The 21,293-nt window shown below is 47.1% G+C and overlaps 1 protein-coding gene across 1 annotated transcript in view; it reads right to left on the bottom strand.

Moving 5' to 3' along the window:
• Positions 1-20,569, bottom strand: part of DNAJC8 (DnaJ heat shock protein family (Hsp40) member C8) — a 78,067-nt gene extending 57,498 nt beyond the window's left edge. The window contains exons 1-3 of the mRNA XM_088459965.1: positions 20,416-20,569; positions 16,666-16,767; positions 1,390-1,446 (exon numbers count right to left, since the gene is read on the bottom strand). Of these exons, the coding sequence (XP_088316091.1) occupies positions 1,390-1,446; positions 16,666-16,767; positions 20,416-20,484 (228 nt within the window). The 5' untranslated portion in view covers positions 20,485-20,569. The remainder of the gene's footprint in view (positions 1-1,389; positions 1,447-16,665; positions 16,768-20,415) is intronic.
• Between the last annotated feature and the right edge of the window lie 724 nt (positions 20,570-21,293).

The raw sequence follows: 21,293 nt of genomic DNA, 5'->3' as shown, positions 1-21,293 counted from the left end.
CACACTTAGACTATCACTCCTCATATAAGGGAGCTTATAGCCAGTTTCTAGTTCGCTGCTGCCAACTGACATGTGGCCGTTGAAAGTATATGTCTGATTAATTAATATTGATGGCAAGTGGTGTCTGGGGGGCTCAGAGGCAGGAGAACATATATAGGAGTTAGCGGGACATGGATGCCTACAATGGAATGAATTATAGAGCTAACTTCCTTCCAAACGGGGGTGAGCTTCGGGAAGCTCCAACATGTATACAGAAATGTTCCTACATCAATACAACAATCTCCAGACTAAGCTACAGATCTCTAAATTCATTTTACGCAGTATAAATGGAACAGAGTACCACCTATAAAGAAGTTTAAAAGCATTTTCATTTATTTGTACACAGTTGGAGCTAGTCGCTACGTTGGTGCGTATATCTCCCCCAGTTATTGTTATCTATGGCTTCCCCCAGGTCGGCCTCAGAACTGAAATATTACAGCTTTCCTATTCTACATAAAAAAGAAAAAAAGTAAGATTATTATACCAGACACAGTACCAACCTCAAGCTACCATATGAATACTTCGCTCTGGCCAAATTGCAGAACATGAATGCAAAAAAAGATCACTACAATAAGGAGGCCCCTCTTTTACAGCTGGCATACCCCTGATGAAAGGCCGTGTGTGTATTCTGTGACTACAAATCTTACAAAACAAAATTCTCACAGCAAACATCACAGTCCTCCCTTGAACTAGCAAGGGTGTTATGGTTTATTCTAGCCAATTACCGATCTCCTTATTGAACACATACATAATATGTAAGAAACTAATTTCCAATTGCGTTAAGCAGCTTGCCTGATAAATTGGTAATAGCCAATTTGACTTTTTAACAGGTAAGAAAGGACATTATAATACAACATGTCTCATTTGCTACCAAAATCCAGTAGCAGGGGACAGTTTCAAGGCAATTATTCTACCCTTCTCCATCACCGATGCTTATTTTTCCACCCATTACCATAAAAATGTTTTAGAACATACAAGATGTGTCTTAAAGCCTGCTGCTTGTAACACAGCATAATCTTGTCACAGAAAATGGTTTCCAAATCGTACGCCTGGACTGATACTTTCCCTACCAGATGACTACATCAATCTTGACACCCTTCAAGAATTTTTAAGCTCATTAACGACTACCTTAAACTCTTTTACATTGCCCATTAGAATATTATCTAAATTACCTGCACTAGCATTTCATTTTTTCCATTGCCACGCTTCTTTCACATTTGTGGTGCACAAATGTATGTGAGTGTGTAAAATATTTTTATATATATCACCAAGTACTTTTATTAAAATTATACACAGACACAACTATTAAAAACCACTCTATACATTTTACAGCACTTAAGTTTGAGTTACCTGTCGAAATCTTTTCTTTATTTCCTCATCTGTAGCCTCTGGATCAAGTTGCAGAACCTAAAAAAAAACAAAAAACAGTGCAGTGCACAAACCACCATTAATGAAATTGCAAAAAATAAAATACCAACATACTAATCAGAACATGACGTACAAGGCAATGCTTACAACAAACTCAACCCCTGAACTGCAAGAAGGAGGAACACTGGAATAAAACATATATCTCTCACTCTAAACCAGTGGATTTTCAACCTTTTTCGACTTGCAGCACACCGTACAAGATTTTAAAATTGCTAAGGCACACCATCAGTCCCTCATGGAAAAAATAAATACTTAAAAAAAAAAAACAACACACTTTGGCCCCAACGGGAAAAAGAACAGACATTGGCCCTTCTGCTCCACGGGAGGTTTCTGTCCTCCCAGTGTTCACAAATACGCGCTATAGCGCATATTTTACCCGATATCGGGCACTGGGGACTCACTTTTTTAAAGTAGCCGGGTCCCCGGGGACGCACTGTGCTGTGGCCAATCCCTGACAGCTGGCTGCAGCACAGCGCGTCCCCCTGCAGAGACAGATATAACGCTGTCTGTTAGAGCAGCCAATGAGAGTCAGACTCTCATTGGCTGCTGCTGTGGAAAGCCGTGCTGGGATCAAGTGTCTGATCCCAGCAATCGGCACAGGGTCCGTGCCTGGCGCTTCGACAGTGTTTGTTCCCAGTGCCGGGTAAGCCACCGCGGCGGGTACCTGGTGAAGGGACCACCTGGTCCCTTCCACCAGTGGCGGCGAGAGAAGCTTGGCTCCGGGCGCGAGCTGAGCGGAGCTCGCTGCCCGGAAGCCAAGTAGCGGCGGCGGTTGTTTGGCACTGGCTTTTGGCTCGCGGTCCAGCAGCCAATAGGAGGCAGACGCGACGTGCCAATCGCGACGAACCAATTGCGGCTCGCCGCGTCATAGCCCCGCCCACTCACGGCATCTAGAATAGACGCCGCTGAGCGGGAACGTTCAGTCCGTCAGACCTCCCAAAGAGAAAAGCGGCGCGGCAACAGTTCCGGCGGCCGCGCAAGAGGCCAGAAGGCGGCGTGATCAAGAAGGAAGAGGCGTTGCCGCTGGCCAGGACGGAAGGGTCAGCGACAGAAGACTGAAGCTGAGGACCGAAGAGGACTGCGGGGGAGAAAAGCTAAAGAGCTAACAAAGCCCCCCCCCCGCAGCCTCTTCCACCGTATCGGTAGGCGGCCTTGGGCCACCGGTATTTTACTCCTTCCTAGACCACCAGGGTTGTCAGGCACTAGGCCCGTGGCATAAATTCAGCCAATATGCCCCCCAAATAGGTGTGTGACTTGGGCATTAGGCCCAGGTCACTAGAGGGCCCACCTATTTGCCCTTTAGTGGCCTGGGCCTAATGCCCAGGTCGCTCACACCTATTAGGGGGGCAGATACCTTCATTGGACTGCATACGTGGTCTGACAGGCATACGGGGGCATCTGGGGGGACTGCTGCGGGGAGCACTGCACAGGGAGCCTGCTGCGGGGGGCAATGCACGGGGGGACTAAAGGGCATTAATGTGCAGCATAATGTGTAAAGGGCATTAATGTGCGGCATCATTTTGTAAGGGGTATTACTGCATGGCATAATGTGTAAAGGCTGGGCTTTGCTGTGTTGCATAATGTGTAAAATAATGTGTAAAGACCGGGCATTTACCCTTTGATAAATATGCCTATTACCTAAAGTGGCTAACCATAATATCACTTTAAAACGGGACACGTGAATTAATTACAAAAGGTTCTGTGACTGGCTGACTTCATGCCTAGATTTCACCTAGTGTTAATGAGCCACAGAACCTATGTAATCCATGAGTGTCCCAGTTTAAAGGGATGATATGGCAAGCCTACTTATTCACTATGGGTTTTGTGAGCAGACAAGTCATATTACCTGAAAGATCATGGAGGCATTAAAACATGCATTTAAGGGGCTTGTGGGGGTTTCTAATGGGGGTATCAGATCTGAATTTTAGGGGCATGTGGGGGATGTGTGGTGGCATGTGGGGAGGTCTGAGGCATATGGGGAGCTCTAAAGCATAAATTATGATGGGACCCAGAAATGGTCAGGTAGGACCCCATTTTTTTTTTTAAAGTGGTGGGTCCCTGGGACCCACAAATTTTGTCGCTCACCGCGATCACTGCCTCCCTGAGCTCGCCTTAGGACACCTGCGTTACAGTTTGACAGGTGTACCGCCCCACAGACAAAAAAAACAAAAAAAAACAAAATGGTCCTCACAAAAAGAAAACACACACACTGGCCCCCAAAGAAAAAATAAAATAAGCAGCTGAGAAGGCTCACTGTTGTCCCTGTTTTGTCCCTCATCAGACTCTGTGACTGAGCACACAGTGCAGATGGACGTGCGTGACCTATGTCACGCAGCCACGTCTCCAAAGGTCATGGCCTGGGTGCGCCTGAGCCTCCCTGAAGAGCCCAACACTGCCTGGGCCAGCAGTATATGTAAAGTCAGCTCTGACTGTACTGACCTCGCGGCACACTTGACAACCACTCGTGGCACATTAGTGTGCCACAGCACAGCGGCTGAAAAAATGCAGAGGTCAGGGACAAGAACCACAGTATACAGATGACATTATATATTTATTTAAAAAGGAGAGCTACCCCCAGAGGAAGTGAAAAACATTTTTATCTTTCTTCCCCAACTAGTAGAACAGACCCTCAGTTAGCAAGCGATTCCTTATTTATGAGAATTGCAGAAGGTCCTGAGGAAAGGGCATAGGGTTATATAATATGCTGAGCACTTATGTCTGCTTTGTACAGGTCTAGCTTCCTAAATAAATCATGCATGCATGCCAACTAGTTTTTTTCTTTTTTGTTGTACCCTGGACTATGCTATGCACAGCGCACAAAATAATGAGAGTTATGGTAAAACTTACCTTTGTTAGCTCTCTTTCTTCGAAGTCCATAGGGTCCACAGGGAGACCTTGGGGTGAAGGTGGTGGTTGAGGACCGGGCGCCAGTTAAAGCTTTCAGCTCCCAGGATGCACTGGTCCAATCCCCTATACCCCGCCCACTAGCCAGAGGCACCTCAGTTCGTGACAAGCCAAAGGCCGTAGGGGGAGAAGGAAAGCTGGTATACACAAGAATTACACTCATGTAGAAGGAGACGAGAAACCGGTGAGCAGAAACATAGCCCATATGAAGCCAGGTGCGTCATGGCGGGTGCCCTGTGGACTTCGAAGAAAGTTAACAAAAAGGTAAGTTTTACCATAACTCATTTTCTTCTTAAGGGTCCATAGGGCTCCACAGGGAGACCTTGGGGATGTCCCAGAGCAGTCATTTAAGGGTGGGGACGCTCCTGAGCTGAGAGGAGAATCCGGCGCCCAAATGAAGCATCCTGAGAGGCAAATGTATCAAAGGCATAAAACCTCGGAAATGTATGGACAGAGAACCACATGGCCTCCTTGCAAAGCCGTTCAGCTGAAGCGTCACGGCGAGCTGCCCACAAAGGAACCACAGAGCGAGTAGACTGATCAGTAACAGTAGCCGGTACACGAAGGCCTGCCTGCGTGTAAGCCTGTGAGATAGTCATGCAAAGCTATCTAGCCAATGTCTGTTTGTTGGCTGGCCATCCCTTTTTGTGAGATCCATAGAGCACAAATAAGGAGTCTGATCTCCGAACGGAACTGGTACGGTCCACGTATATCCTGAGGGCACGGACCACATCCAAGGAGCCCTCACCTGCCGATATGTCTGGTGATTGAAAGGCTGGGACTACAATTTCCTCATTAATGTGGAAACTAGTAACTACTTTAGGAAGGAAACCACGGCGAGTCCGAAGCACAGCCCTGTCCTGATGGAATATCAGAAATGGGTAGCGACAGGAGAGCTTCCCTAAACCGGACACCCTTCTGGCGTACGCCAGAGCCAGAAGGAAAAAAAAAAAAAAGTCTTCGCTGTGAGCCACTTGAGTTCCACAGAATCCAGGGGTTCAAACGGAGGACCCTGGAGGGCAGGAAGTACTACTGTCAAATCCCAAGGAGCCACTGGAAGGACAAAGGGAGGTTGTATACAGAGGAAACCCTGGACAAAGGTGTGGACATCCGGAAGTGGAGCAAGTCTACGCTGGACCCAAATGGATAGAGCAGAGACATGCACTTTCAGTGAGGCCAGGCGGAGTCCAAGGTCCAATCCAGCTTGAAGGAAGGCCAGGACTCTGAAAATCCTTAACACTTGGGGGTCGTAGCTTCTGGTAAGACACCATTGGAAATATGTATGCCATACTCTTTGGTAGATCAGAGCAGAGGCTGGCTTACGCGCTCTGAGCATATTTTTGACTACAGAGGTAGAGAATCCTTTGGCCCTCAGGAGGGATGTCTCAAGAGCCACGCCGTCAAAGACAGACGACCCAGGTCCGGGAAAAGACAAGGACCCGGAGACAACAGGTCCGGTCATTGAGGCAGCAGGAACGGAGTGCCGATGGAGAGACTCCAAAGATCTGAGTACAAATGACGTCAGGGCCAACAGCAGGACAGTGCCTCCGTCTTCTTTGAACTTCTGAGGAACTCGAGGAAGAAGGGAGACTGGAAGGGAATAGGTACGCAAACTGGAAGGTCCACTTCACTGATAATGCGTCTACAAAAGGTTGCCTCTTCTCTTAACCAAGCATCCGTGGTGGTTTGACACCAGCACTGGGCAAACTGAAGAAGTCGGCCTCCCACTCTGGGATCCCCCAGAGGGAGGCCAGTCCCGTCAGGCTGAGAGCTTATCCTCAGATTTTGAAGCAGGGCGTCTTGTGGTTCAGGCCTGCTTGGTACTGCGCTTGGCGGCCCTAGTAGAAGCTGAATGCCTGGGAAAGGACTGACCTTTCGGTTTTCCTTGAGGACGAAAGGACCTAAAAGATGTAGTCTGAGGCTTTGCAGTTGCTGAAGGCAGAAATGCAGTGTTCTAGGCCTTCCTTGGAGTCCGCGTCCGCCTTCCATGAACGTAGCCACAGGGTACGGCGGGCAGACACTGCCGTGGCCGAGACTCTGGATGTTAGGAGACTGGCATGCAATGTCGCTTCTCCAATATAAAGAAGCTGCATCTTGTATGTGAGCAACGAAAGACATCTGATCCCTAGAAGCATCTGAGGGAAAAAAAAAAAAGTCTTCAAGTGCGCCAGCCCAGCTTTTTATAGCTTTAGCCACCCATGCAATAGCCATGGTCGGACGGGCAACAGCCCCTGAAAGCGAGTAAATTGATTAAAGGCAAGATTCAACCTTTCTATCCGTAGGGTCCTTCAAAGAGGATACCGTAGGGTTAGGCAACATAGCGCTTTTAATTAAACACATAACATGCGAATCCACCGCAGGGGGGAGTCTCCCAGTTTGAACAGTGAGCCGCAGGAAATGGATAACAGGAGGTCAAACGTTTTTGGGGCTAAACCCTCTTACCAGGCGACTGCCAGGCTGCCGTCATGTGTTCAGCAAATTGATATGATGGAGAGTATTCTGCTGAAGCCACTTTCTGTTGTTTAAACAGTGGGTGCTTTGATTTAGGGGCTGGCTCGTCATCTTCTATTAGTAAGATGGAGTTAACAGCTCGCACCAAGGCAGGAATAATTAATTTTAGACTGAGTCTAGTGCTCCCCCAGGGGAGTCAGTGATAGAGAGATCAGCATTTTCTGCCTCCTCAGATGACAGTTCAGAACCTGAGAGCTGCGTGGACTGTGAAGATAATACAGGACGCTTAGTTACTGGGTAGGGGCGTCTCACCTTGCAACAAAATTTGAAAGGCTGTAGAGGTAGCCACCAGATTCTGTACTGAGCTAGAGAATACGTTGACCCAAGGTGAGGGCACAGAAGGTACCTGTATTGCCTGAACCTGTTGTGGCAACCCCAGAAGGGGAATTATGGCCTGCTGTGGTAACCCCATGGGGAAATTACAGTCGGTACCGCTATAGAAGCCAGCACCTGAGAAAAGGAAGCCCAGGGGGGCTTCCTGTGCAGGAGCTGGGGGGTCTGATGGGCCTGGTGGAGTATAACACTTAACACAACCCATCTTGTATCAAATCCTCCTCACTTAAGCCTTCAGCACACAATCTGCATGATAGCAGTATGGGTGAAGTTGCTTGCTTGCTTGCTACTCTTGCCTTTGCTAGACACAGCTGTAGAGTAGTATAGCAGACAATATGGCACTGGGTATAATGCAACCACTGAGTATGTAGGATACAAGTAGGAATGCAATATACTGATCCTGTCTTAGGCTTGGGCAAGCTGCAGGAGCGCACAGCACAAATATGGCACAGTGCCGTACCCAACTGTATGCAACAAACCTCACCAATACATTAATTGAAGAGATGTGAGGTACTGGGAAAAACCCTGAATACACCTGTGTGTTAGGGCAAAGTCAGAAAAAAAAAGGGAAAGATATATGCTGACAGTATAGAGAAATAAACAGACAGGCAGCGCTCGCATAAGTCACATACAATGCAGAAATCCAACATAACTGCAGAATGGCAATACAATCAACTACACAGATTCTGTGGTCAGAGACTCAACATCTGGTAGTCTATAGCGCTACATAACCTGACTCCAGGGAGAGGTATGTAGGGGGACCGGATCCTGCGTTTCCCTGAGAGAGCTGTGGCTGAGCCTGGAGAAAATGACCGCCAGATACCACTGAAGGGGCGTGATCGGAGGATAGCAGCTCAGGGAAGAGAGATCTCAGAGGAATGGCGCCATGAGCTCAGGGGGAGGGGCCGCTTTAATGGGGAAAGTGGACCTCCCCATGCTGATTTTTTAACCACCAGGATGCTGGATTCCCACCCCATATGTTCCCTGGAGGTCTAGTGGATCACTGTGGACAAAGCCTGTGTTCACTCTCAGCTTCTCCGGTCTGTCCCCTGAGACCGAAGGTATGACTGCCAATCCGCGTGTCACCGCGAGCAATGACCTGGCTTACCTGTGTCCTTGTGTCCGGGCTGCAGTCTGGGTCCTTCCGCCGGGCCGGCTAGCGAGGACCCCGTCGCGGCACCCGGAGCGGCAGCGCAGACGTCCTGCGGACAATCTGCTGCTGCTCGCTGAACAGATGTAGTACTAAAAATAAATAAAATCATAAAATTAAAGCTATTTGGGCTGCCTAAGCAGCCCACTGCATAATGGTGACCCGACTCCGGCCGGGCCCCGACGAAACTGAGGTGCCTCTGGCTCGGGGGCGGGGTGTAGGACCAGTGCATCCGGGAAGCTGAAAGCGCCCGGTCCTCAACCACCACCTACACCCCAAGGTCTCCCTGTGGAGCCCTATGGACCCAGAAGAATATATATTATTTTTTGTGGGCGGTGTGGTCTGGAGTAGCTAGGAGTAGGGAGCGTTTTGTCGCCTCTCTCCCGCTTGTATTATTTTATCTATCCTGTTTTTTGTTGGCTAATTCCTCCCAAGCTAAAATTTAGTTATGGGTACCTTCTCCTAAATATCTGGGGCACAGAGGTGGAAGCCCAGTGCGATACTCTCTGTATATTATCCGGTGTTCTCAGAGGTCGAGTGCTCCCCCACCAGCATACGGTGTCCAAGTCTCCGGCGCCTGCTTCGTGGTGCTGCGCTTACATGAAGGTTTTATCCTGTTTCCTGGCTGCACCTTTCAAGATCCTGAAGAGATTCCTGTCGTCTACCTCGTCTCCAGATTCCATCCATGTACTGTGGCGTTTGGGGAGTGCTGGTCACGGACCGCCGATATCTTGCTGTGGTAGTTCTCAGCTGCTGTACAGATTTTCCTGCTGATCTGGCCCTCCTGGAACAGTAGAGTAGAATCTCCTTGTTTGTTTACCATCGCTGGTGTTGCGGCTGCACTGCTCAGTGGTCTTCTGTTTCAGTGGTCTGCTGCCTGCTATCTTCTATTCATCGGTCTACTTGCAGTTTTATGTTGGTGAGCTCGCCACCATTTTACCACTGGTCTCCTTTCTGGTTGATACTCAACTTTCCCTGTTGTGCTGGACCTCCAATACTGAAGGTTGGCAGCTCTTGTGCTATGCTCCATATACTGCACTTGTTTACTGTAATCCTGTAAATATTTGCGGCTGACTCTCTGCTGCAACTCCTCCAGGCCATTAAAGCCTGTACTCAGAGGCTTCTTACCAAACTGGAAGACATGATGGCTGTTGCATGCACTCCTTCTACAGAAGAGCAATTTCTGGATCTATACTGTTCATCGGATGTGTTTACTCCTGAGCTTGCTACCTTTCTCAGTTCCTGGGTGCCATGATTCTGTTGTGGCCTTTCCGAAGATCAGTTCTTTATTGTTAACAGATGAGTTGAAGATCAAGGATTTCTCAATACTCTGTTTTGTTCTGCGGGTTCTTATATGGACGGTAGGCTCCATGATTTATTGTTTATGTACTCTGTGTATTTTTCTATTTATCCTTGGGTGAATGGGGACAGGACTGTTCATACATTCTCACAGGAGGCAGAGACCTGGCTGGATTAATATTTTTAAACCCACTGTTTAGCACTGCTGTTTGATTATTTTCTCTAACCAATTGTTTGGGGAATTTAAATGTTCTGTTTTCCTTTCATTTTCTTTTGGGTTATCTTATTTGTCAGTACAGTGCCAAGTATTATATATGGGAGGAATGCCATATTTCGTTAATAAAGTGGGAGAGTTGACGCGCCTAGCTCAGTCATTATTCTATTGCCCTTGTCAGTTATGCATTTTCCTTATCCTTTAATTGGGTGGGGATTTTATGGTAGTTTAGGGGGAAGGGTAGGGATCCACGGATGTGGGGTTAGGTTATACAGGGTGGGGGTGGGGGTCATGGGGAGGCTTCTTTAATTCTTACTTAAGGGGTATGTGTATAATTTTTAAATCTGGATGGATGTGGATGCTTTCTATTTTGATATTTTCTATTGTTTTGGCATGCGATAGCACTAGCATTCTGTTGCACTTTACAGTTAGGAACACAACAAGAAAATGAGACTGGGTAATAACAGAGAGAAAGAGGGCCATCCGTGCAAGTTTACAATGTATAGGCAAAGAAGAATTTTATAAAAGGAGAATAATCTTTTAGACAGAATGCAAAGAAAGGTGGGCTACTTGATCCAGTCACACAGCAATGCTGGTCTGGTATCAGTGGGCTGTGGGAGTTTAGAATGAGAACATATGTAAAGTTATGTAAGGACTGTATAAAGAAATTTGAGTTGGGTATTACAGTCTATGGAGGATGAATGGGTGCTTCTGGAATTTGAGAAGCTTGCCTGAAGAGATGAATTTTCAGGAAACACTTGAGGGTTTGGAGGCTAGAAATCTTGTTGTGCGAAAGAGGGTATTCTACAGAGTGGGTGATGCCCCAAAAAAGTCCAGTAACCATGAATGGGAGCAGGTAATATGTGTGGATGAGACATGCAGATCTTGGGTATAGCAGAGGGGGTCTTGCTGGAAGATATTTTGACATAAGCAAACAAATGTATGTTGGTGTATTATTTATGGTCTTGTATGTTAGCAAAAGTATTGTATAAAAAAGTATAATAATATTGGATTAAGCGAAGATACAAGCAGCCAATGTAAAGACTGACAAAGCAGCAGCAGCACATTCTGCAAGGAAAATCAGTCTAGCTGCTGCATTCAAAACAGATTGTAGGGGTGAAAGTCTGGTTAGGGGAAGACCAGTAAGGAGGCTATTGCAATAGTCAATAAAGGCGATAATGTGTGCATGAATTAAAGTGTTTGCTGCGTCTTGTGTGTGATATGTGCATATTCTGGAAATATTACTTAGAAGTAACAGGATTTGGAATGTTAAGAATGGACCCACTTCCCTTTTGTGTTTTTTTTCCACTGAATTATACAATCATTTCCTCCCCATTAGCAATAGCTGCACCAACCATAAGGGTGCAGTTGCTGCTGCTTTTGAGAGAATTATAACTGCATATGCTGCAATGTTTAAATCGTTTTTTCATATTATGTTCTGCAATGTTTTGTGCTGTAACTTTCTTGCACTATTTTCGTGTGATGTTAGCACTGTACTTTGTTTATGTAAGTTGTAAGATCATGCGGACCCCTTGTGGCGCCATAAAATAAAGGTAAAAAAGAATAAAGGACGGTTGTGAGTCAAGGACGACACCTGGGCAGCAAGCTTGAAAAGTAGGGTTGATTGTTGTGTTTTCAACAGAACTAATATCAGAAGGTTACTTCTGTTCACTGGAGTGATTATTACTAGCTCAATTTATGAGAGATTAAGGGTGAGGTGGCGAAGGGACATCCAAGATGTATTGACAGAAAGACAGTCAGTAACACAGGCCAACACAGATGGAGAGAGATCAAGAGAGAATAACAAAAAACTTTGGTGAACTTTTTCTTCGATTCCATCTGGGGGACACTGGACTGTAGGAGCTGGCACTTAATAGTCTGATACAGCTAGATCCTCCCTCACTGCAACCCCTGGTTGTCAGTACAACTTCAAAAGTAGCCCTATAACAAGGGTAGACACAGTGTAATTTATAACCCAGCAAAAACCAATGAACAAAAAACAGTAAGGAGTAGATTTACTAAAGCTTCTTAAACAGACAAGTGGTTGTGTTGCCATAGCCACCAGATTATGTCTAACATTTCCTAGAAAGCAATAGAGAAATGAGAGCTACAATCTGATTGGTTGCTATGGGCAACATCACATTTTGTTTTTAGAGGTTTTAGTAAACCTACCCCTAAGGGTGGGACTGCAGTGTCCCCCACATGGAATCAAAGAAGAGAATTAATAAGTACAAAAATCTTGTTTTCTCTTTTATCCAATATGGGGGGACACTAGACCACAAGACATTTAAAAACCATCTCTAGGGGAAGGCACACAAAGAAAAACCTGAATGCAAAACCTGCAGTATGAAACTAGCATCTTTGGATGCAACAACCAGAAAAATATAAAATTTGGTGAAGGTGTGAACAGACTACCAAGTGGCCAGACTGTTCTGCAGAAGTCTGTGCAGAGCAGGCTAGGAAGCACTCACTGCCCTGGTACAGTGCGCTGACACCTGCTATGGAGCTGGCCTCCCCATACTGGAGTACGCCTGGAGGATAACAGAGGATCCACTGTGCAATAGGCTGCTTTCCAGCTGGCCAACCACACTTATTATAAAGCACCAGGAGAGAAACTGTGCACCTAAGCGAGAACTGGTCCAAAAACAGGTGAAGGGCCGGACCATAGTCAATAGAGCCAAACCATTCGGATTCCTAGAAGAGTAACAGAAAGTAAGAAGAACAATCTCCTTGTTAATGTGAAAAGATGACAACTTTTGGCTGGAACGAGGGCATTGTATGTGAGACTGCCCGATCCTCATGCAAGAATAGGAAAAACCCCAAGTCCGGGACCCCATTACCAGGAGCAGCACTGTCACTTTGTGGCCATCCATATCCCCACTGGCCACCTACGGCACCCCAAAAGTATTTAGTCACTTATCAATAAATGTGGCTGGTAGTCTACTCCTGGCAGTTCCCGCTGTTCTTCTGCCATCATGGACTGCATCACATGATCTGTTCTGTCTAACCAGCTCCCAGCAACTCCGGTCACATGTTTCATCCAGCAAATCAGTGTTTAGAGTGCTCTATTTAAACCAGGAACTGCAGACAGCAATTGCAGAGGAGAGAAGGTAGGGTCTGAACAGTAGGCCTGATTCAGCAGAAAAAGCAGGTAACACTGTACCATGTTGCAGTGCAAGGGGTGCAAATACATATTTTTTTTGTATGTGCGGTAAATATTGGCTGATTTTACATGTAGCCCACAAATACTTCACAGCTTTATTTTTACACTGCAATTTAGATATCAGTTTGGACTCACACTTCCTAAATCTTAATCTCTCTGCACATATTAAATCTGCCCCACCTGCAGTGCAACATGGTTTTACCAAGATGCGCAGTTACTTGCTTTTGCTTACTCTTTTCCCAAAGCTAAATCAGGCCCAGTGTCCCAAATGACTGCATGGAAATAGGAACACTCCTGGAAGTCACAGCAGCAAGTTGGACTGCTCCACTGCACGGAAAAGTGGGTGGTGGTGAGGTGTGGTGGGAAGGCAAGCACTTAGCAAGTTTCACCTCACCAATAATCTCCCTCCCACCATTCACAAAACTTCTCTTCCAGGGGACCTAGATAGTTCAGTCCATTCCCGGGCATCCTGATATCGAGTTCCTCTAGTGTTCCTTCTAGGGTGGGCAGGATGGATGTTGCTGAAGGGCACTGCTCTGCTTGCACCTAAGGCACGAGAGTGCCCGAAAAGCATCCGTGGTCACTAGAAACAGGGGCATGTCCCCTTTTCACCACTGCAGGGGGGTGTCCAGTACTCACTGATCAGTGTTCTCCCCAGGCTGTTTTGTTCGGGCGCATCGCCCAGCAGAAACAGCCCAGCGCTCCCTCCCACCCCAATGTGCCTCGTCCCATGTCGCCAAGTCACCCCCAACGTGTACTTGTTGCTGTGGACACAGATGCCGGATCAGTGATCGTGCTGAGCGAAGAAAATTTGTAGGTCCCGGGGACCCCTTACTTTAACAAATCGGGGTCCTTCTCCACTGTTTCTGGGTCCCATTACAAATTATGGGGGGGTAAGTGCAGAGACCCAGGGGCTGCGCAGTGCCCCCCTACACTGCGAGGCTGCGCAGTGACCCCCCCTACCCAGAAGCTTACACCCAGGGGCTGCGCAGTGACCCCCTACACCCAGAAGCCGCGCAGTGACCCCCTACACCAAGGGGCTACGCAGTGCCCCTACATCAAGGAGTTTACACCCTGGCGCTGTGCAGTGCACCTACACCTAAGAGCTGCATAATGCCCCCCCCTACACCTTGGGGCTGCGCAGTGCCCCCCTCCCCTACACCCTGGGGCTGCGCAGTGCCCCCCCCCCCTACACCCTGGGGCTGCGCAGGCCCCCCCCCTACACCCAGGGGCTGCGCAGTGGCCCCCCCCCCTACACCCAGGGGCTGCGCAGTGGCCCCCCCCCCTACACCCAGGGGCTGCGCAGTGGCCCCCCCCCTACACCCAGGGGCTGCGCAGTGGCCCCCCACCCCTACACCCAGGGGCTGCGCAGTGTCCCCCCACCCCTACACCCAGGGGCTGCGCAGTGGCCCCCCCCCCCCTACACCCAGGGGCTGCGCAGTGGCCCCCCCCCCCTACACCCAGGGGCTGCGCAGTGCCCCCCCCCCCCTACACCCAGGGGCTGCGCAGTGGCCCCCCCCTACACCCAGGGGCTGCGCAGTGGCCCCCCCTACACCCAGGGGCTGCGCAGTGGCCCCCCCTACACCCAGGGGCTGCGCAGTGCCCCCCCCTACACCCAGGAGCTGCGCAGTGCCCCCCCTACACCCAGGAGCTGCACAGTGCCCCCCCTACACCCAGGAGCTGCACAGTGCCCCCCCTACACCCAGGAGCTGCACAGTGCCCCCCCTACACCCAGGAGCTGCACAGTGCCCTCCCTACACCCAGGAGCTGCACAGTGCACTCCATACACCCACACCGCAGGACACACAAACACCTCCCCCTCACCATCTCGGTGACCGGGTTTTGTACTTACCGAGAGCTGTCCTCCCTGATCCGGAGCCCCAGAGCAGCGGTGCGGTAGTATGGAGAAGAGAGACATGGGCAGTCTCCAGGCTCGGGTTCGGCTGCTAAGTGGCAGCTCCGCCTTCCTCACAGTGGGGGCTGCTCATACCCGGAGATCCTTGAGGACAGGACAACTAGGCTGGTGGTATCATGTGACCGGGAACCAGAGGTCTCAGGTGGCTATTGTACAAGATGTTGCCAGCTGCATTGATTGATTGGGGACGCAGTGAGACACTGAAAATGTTATTCGCCAGCTGTAACAGAGCGTGTCCTGCAGGACTCGCTCATTTTTAAAAAGCGAGTCCCTCGCTGCCTGTACCGCGTAAATACGCGCCATAGCGCATATTCTGCAAACACTGCCAGATGTGACGCCATTATCACCGGTGGGACTGCCCCCTTCGTGGGATGGAGTCTTTGCAGCCTATCCAAACGGAGTCTCTGCAGTCAATCAGGACAGCTGCACAGAGCTCTGGAGTCTCGACTCTGTGACACAGCGGCCGCAGCAGTGTCTCATAATAAAGGAGGGCAGGTAGAGCCGGATTTAGGAGGGGCGAGTACACCCTGGCCAGCAGTGTCTGAGATCGGATCTTCATTACTGATGTGATCCGAAGAGGTGTGCTACTGCTGAAGGGAGAGGGGACCCTGGGTCATTAGTGCAGCCGCACAGCAAAAGTTTTGGCAGACTGTTATTCAGCTGAAAAGTTGATATAGCTTTATGTGTATATAACCTTTCTGTGTTGGAAGTCCTGTGAGTGCTGCTGTTCTACATCAGCTACATACCTCGTCTCCCACAGAAGGCACCCGGTTACGCTATTATTCAACTAGGGAGTGAGTAACAGCCTCTTTTCATTACCTATCTTGATTTTTATATGTGATGGGAAAGGGAGCAACAAATTTTTTTGTTTTACCTAAAATATGGGGGAGGGGTGCTCGGACCCTTCGATATACCCCTGGCTCTCAGTGCGTCTGGCATCTGTGTGCTCCGGCTACAAGGACACGTGAGGGTTCTGGACGACAGGACATGGCGCATTGGGGTGGGAGGGAGTGCCAGGTAGTAGGTTGTATGGGGATGCGCCGTATTGGAGCCAGGGAGAGTGCCCCAAGTTTAAATCATTAAAAGGTCAGGACTTCAAATATTTTATTATTGCGAAGGCCCTCACCCAGCTACTTCTTGATGCCACCCGGCTGGAAAAATTTTTTGGGGAGAACACTGAAAACAATTTCTGTGGTGCCAGCAAGTGGGGAAAGTGTCTGGGAGCTGTATAAAAAAAAAAATTCTGTGGTGCCAGCACTAAATAAACTAATGCTGATTTCACTAGAGAGAGACCAGATCCTAGAGACTTTGCTTATGAAAAAGCTGCAAATGACTGGGCCTCTAAGAAGAAAAGGAGAATTAATATATAAAATGTTATTTCAAGTTGAAATCATTATAAGGTCAGGGTTTAAAACATTTTATTATTGCGAAGGCTCCCATCCGGCTAATTCTTGATGCCACCCGGCTGGAAAACTTTTCTGGGGAAAACACTGAGGTGTATAAGGGGTATAACTGCTGATACTACCTACAGCAGTTATACCAATTGAGCACTATAAGATGTGCTTGTGTTACTGGACAAGACCGCAACTACAAGCAAGTTACTGGGAAAGACTGCCACAGCTTATATATTTTTGAGTATTACTGTTACTGCTTTCTGTAGTTTTTATATTGTTCTCTTAATTGAAAAAGTATTATTAGATCAAGTGTACCTCATAAGGATTCAAGTTGAAATAGGAAGATCCAGGTCTAATCAACCTCTCTATTTGCTGCTTAGGAGTAAGAACAGAGTCCCTCTTCTCAATCTGCTTAACCTGTGTAAAAAAAATAGCAAACATTAAGATAAAAATATTTTCTACAATATTTAAAATACACAAACTTAGAGTTCTCTTTCAGAAAAGAAAACCACAGCATTAATGTTGTATCTGTTGAACTTTTGCTTATAGTTTATTAAACATTATTGATCTTAATACACTTGTACAGTATGTTTATTGCAACTACCCAAGTTCTACTTGGAATATATTTATCATAGATTTACTCAAACAAGACCCTCAAGTAAACTGAATATCTATTAAGCAGTCATAAAAACCATCAAGGAAATCAAACACAGAATACAATTTAACAAATTTTTTCAAAAGACTTCTGACAACTCCAAAAATACCTCTCTATGGGTAAGGAGGTTCTCAGAAATGGACTGCCAGAAACGATGATACCGTACTAACAGATAAGTTATTGTCTATCTTTTTTGGTGTACTAATATTTTTTTAATACAGCACCGTTATGGTCTACCGGGATCGAACAGCGCAGATCCCAACAGGGCAGGTAAGTATGCTATACCTACCTCACTCCCCCCCAACCCTCCCTTAGGGGGGTGCTTAACCCTAACCTCCACCTAGTGCCTAACTCTAACCTCCACAGTCGGCAAGCCTGCTGTCAACATTTCGACCGCCGGCTTCTTGACTACATACTGGCCTACTGGTATGTTTCCCTTCTTAGGTTGAATTATACAAACTCCCATGAGATAAGGCTTTCCACCTGGGGCTAAAGATTTTGAAAACTACAGAATTACTAAGTGCTATTGAATTTGTGTATTTCCTTGACACACATGTACACCTCAACCAGGTCCAGGGAGGACCATATACAGCTGCTATTTTGATTGCTAAAAACAAGTGCCTAATAAGTTTCATGCTTTGGCTGCAATTCAGTAAGAAATCTATTTCACTCTCTCTCTACAGGTAAGTAAAATAATAATACAGCTCGTCCTAGTTGTCCATGCATAATGGCACAGCTAGGAATACAGGTCACTTTCATAGCTAACCCACCTCATGCTCTTTCCTTCCTATCTTCCCCTTCTGTGTCATGCCTGTCTGTCTGCCCACCCCTCCACTTACAATGTAAGCTCTCATGAGCAGGGACCTCTTCCCTCATGTGCTTCTCTTTACATTTTCTTCTACTCTCTACTACCCATTAGGGCACACACGGGACTGCCAACTCCCGGCAGCTTATTGTGAGTGCTTTAATCACTATTTCAGCAATGTATATAAGTCGTGTCCTTGTCCTGCACTGTAATGTACTGTAAGTTACTTGTTTCTTGTTCACCTATTAGTTCTATGTACTATTTAAGGCGCTGCGGAACACTTGTGGCGCCATATAAATAAAGGATAATAATAATAATAATAATAGCTCTAAAATTGTATGTTTGAAGGTTGAAGTAAATACGCCCAAGGATTTACCAATGAATACAATGGGCTCGAGTCAATTCAGACCCGGGGAGGGATCTCTCAAAGCTATTCACTTCACTGCGCTGTTTGGTCCGACAGTTGCCAGTTAAGTCGGAGAGGGTGTGGTATAAGAGATAGACAGTAATTAGTTAGACAATGTCTAGATAGACACCAGATGTTAGACAGTTAATAGTTAAACAAGGATAAAAGTTCTACACAGACAAAAGTCTGACACACTAAAGTTAGACATGTAAAATGTTGTACAGGTACAAAAGGTTGACAGGGTAAAAAGGTCGACACGAAAATGGTCGACAATTTAAAAAAAAAAACAAAACTTTTTTTTAGCCCTAATCTTCACCCTAACCCTCCCTCCTGGTGCCTAACCCTAAACGTCTGTGTAAGTGCCTAACCCTAACCTTAAAAAAAGAAGAAAAAAAAGTGTGTCGTCAATTTTTGTTTTTTAGCCCTAATCTTCACCCTAACCCTCCTCATGGTGCCTAACCCTTACCATCTGGGTAAGTGGCTAACCCTACCCGTGGGGGTAAATGCCTAACCCTAAAAAAAAAAAAATATATATACATATAATATATATATATAAAAAAAAGTCGACTAGTTTTGTGTCGATCATTTTCATGTCAAACTTTTGACACTATCGACCTTTTGTACCTGTCAAAGTTTTTACGTCTAACTTTAGTGTGTCTGACTTTTGTCTGTGTCGAACTTTAATCCTTGTCTAACTATTAACTGCCTAACATCTGGTGTCTATCTAAACATTGTCTAACTAATTACCGTCTGTCTATAGTCCAGAACCCCGTTGGAGAAAGCCAGTTGTCACGACTTAACCTGGGTGTTTAGTCGTGAGAATTGTCATTCTCCTACTAAAGTGCCGGTCGTGCAGCTGTTAGCGCTGCACTAAGCAGGAAAACAGCTTCGTGGCCAGCACTTTTGTCGGATTTCTCCTCGCGCCGTTAGAGGAGTGCGAGAAGAAATCCTTTAGTCGGTCCTGTGATTAAATAGCTCTGGGAGCTCCCTCCCAGGGCCATTCAGCATCGCGCTGAATTGAATAGAGCCAGCCCAATGACAAGTGCCCTGAAAAATACCAATCTTTATAAAGTGCAAAATAAAATATGCCCATTCTGATGCAACTGTCCAGAAAATTAGATTCAACTGTACTGTACACATGGCAAGCCCATCCTCGTGGCACCGCTATGTCGTAGTATCACGTATCTCTGTGTGTATATACACTTTAAACATAGAACAGAGCACAGTTACTTACCCATCTAATTTTAAAACAAATTGTCAAATTACCAAATACTGTGCTAGTAATATGCCCATAACCACTGTAGGGCAGAATAAATAGTAAATGTGTCTAATTGCCAACAAAATCATAGCTAGAAGCTGTTTGGTTGCTATGGGCAACTTGACCCCTTTAGAAGGTTTGATACATCTCCCCTTAGGAAGCAGGCATCGCATGGGTTGCAGTCTGCTCAGTTTTACACCCATTGTTTTTTTTTAGATCACTATTTACAATATTATACTTTTATTATCCATAGGGGGCAATTCAATTGTGTGAAGTGGCAACATTCTCACGCCCATATGAACAGGGTCAGTTGCATAAAGTGGCTTCTCCCGTGCTAAGTGCTGGGCACGCTGCAGGTAAGGCATGCCCAACATTTGCACCCAGCCACAAAGCTCTACTTTATGCAGAATTCTGCACCTCCAGAGGTTGTGAGCAGAAATTTGTTACAAGTGCAGCCTCGGGGCCTGGTGGCCAAAACAATTGAATCACTACATAGATTTTCTGGGGGTGAGCCACAGCTTCTGAAGGGAGGGATAGGGGAAAGTGGAACACAGTAGGTGGCAGCCAAAAAGGCAATCCTATGTATTTGCAGGTGTTTATACAAATGCTCACATTGATCTTGTTCCTTGTAAGCACCAGCACCTTACTGAACCTGCAGGAACCCGCGCAGCGAGCCTAGCTGTCACACACACACACACACACCACGGCCGGCTGGGATCAGCACAGGCCCGCAATACGCGATGTGCAGTCAGTGGCCCAGATGCATGCGGACCATTATAATGTAGCAGCAGCTGTGTTTTCGGGGATAAGTAACTGCCCGAGGAAAACCCTCAGTGTTGCCTCAGCGCTGCACACAGAGACTACCCCCGTGACTTGCATGACGCCCCAGCTTATGTGTATGCTGTACCCTGAGCTTCCGCCCAACACCAAACAAGCGTCACCTCGGTGTAATACGTTGAGAACGCGTCATCCACCGCTCCGGACGGTCCTTCTGTCCCAGGAGCCGCCATCTTGCCGCCGAGCACCGCGCACACTTACGTTACCACGTGACAAAACGCACGGTGTTAGCGGCCCCTCTACGTCATGACGTCACCTATACGGGCTAACCACTTCACTGCTGGAGGATGCTGAAAACTTCTTTTTACTATGCGCTGCCTACGTCTGGGCGTGAGGTGTGTGTATGCCCACATCATGATCCTAGGCTTGGGGATATCATGGGTTAGGCGGGTTTTTGGGGCCATTCCATTCTCTGCAATATCAGGGGGGGAGGGTCACTGCCAGCACTAGACTTTGCCAGCTGGGCTTTTTGTATTAAGTAGGCGAAAACCTGCAGCGGGGGCAGTGAGCAGCAATGGTAACAGCATCCATCTCTGAATCATCTTCCCTCACGTGCTTCTTCTTGCCTTACTTTTACTTTCATTTACAATGGCTCATAGAACTTGGTTACTGACACCTTGCTGCTTATTTAGTTGTTATACAGCATTGTTTATAAATCATGTACTTGTCCTGCATTGTCTGTACTGTTAAGAACTGTTGTCTTGTGTGCTCATTTGTTTCTGTACTTTGTAAGGCGCTGCGGAACCCTTGTGGCACCATATAAAGGATGATAATACTAATGCCCTCTCAGAACATTTCTCTTTCATAAATGCACTTCATATTTGCTGTATGTGGCCCTGCTCTTCCTTATCCAGTTGCTTATTCTGCTTTTACCTTCTTATGACATCTCTGTGCGTGTTAAACGTCCTCAGTTCTCATATAGCAGCAACCGTTCTTCATATAGCCCTTCTCCCATTCTCAGAACAGGTCTCGCTAAAACGAG

This window comes from Taudactylus pleione, unplaced genomic scaffold (genome assembly GCF_031769625.1).
Source record: "Taudactylus pleione unplaced genomic scaffold, aTauple2 ptg000959l, whole genome shotgun sequence".
NCBI classification, from domain to species: Eukaryota; Metazoa; Chordata; class Amphibia; order Anura; family Myobatrachidae; genus Taudactylus; species Taudactylus pleione.
This window is presented reverse-complemented; position numbering and strand designations above follow the sequence as displayed.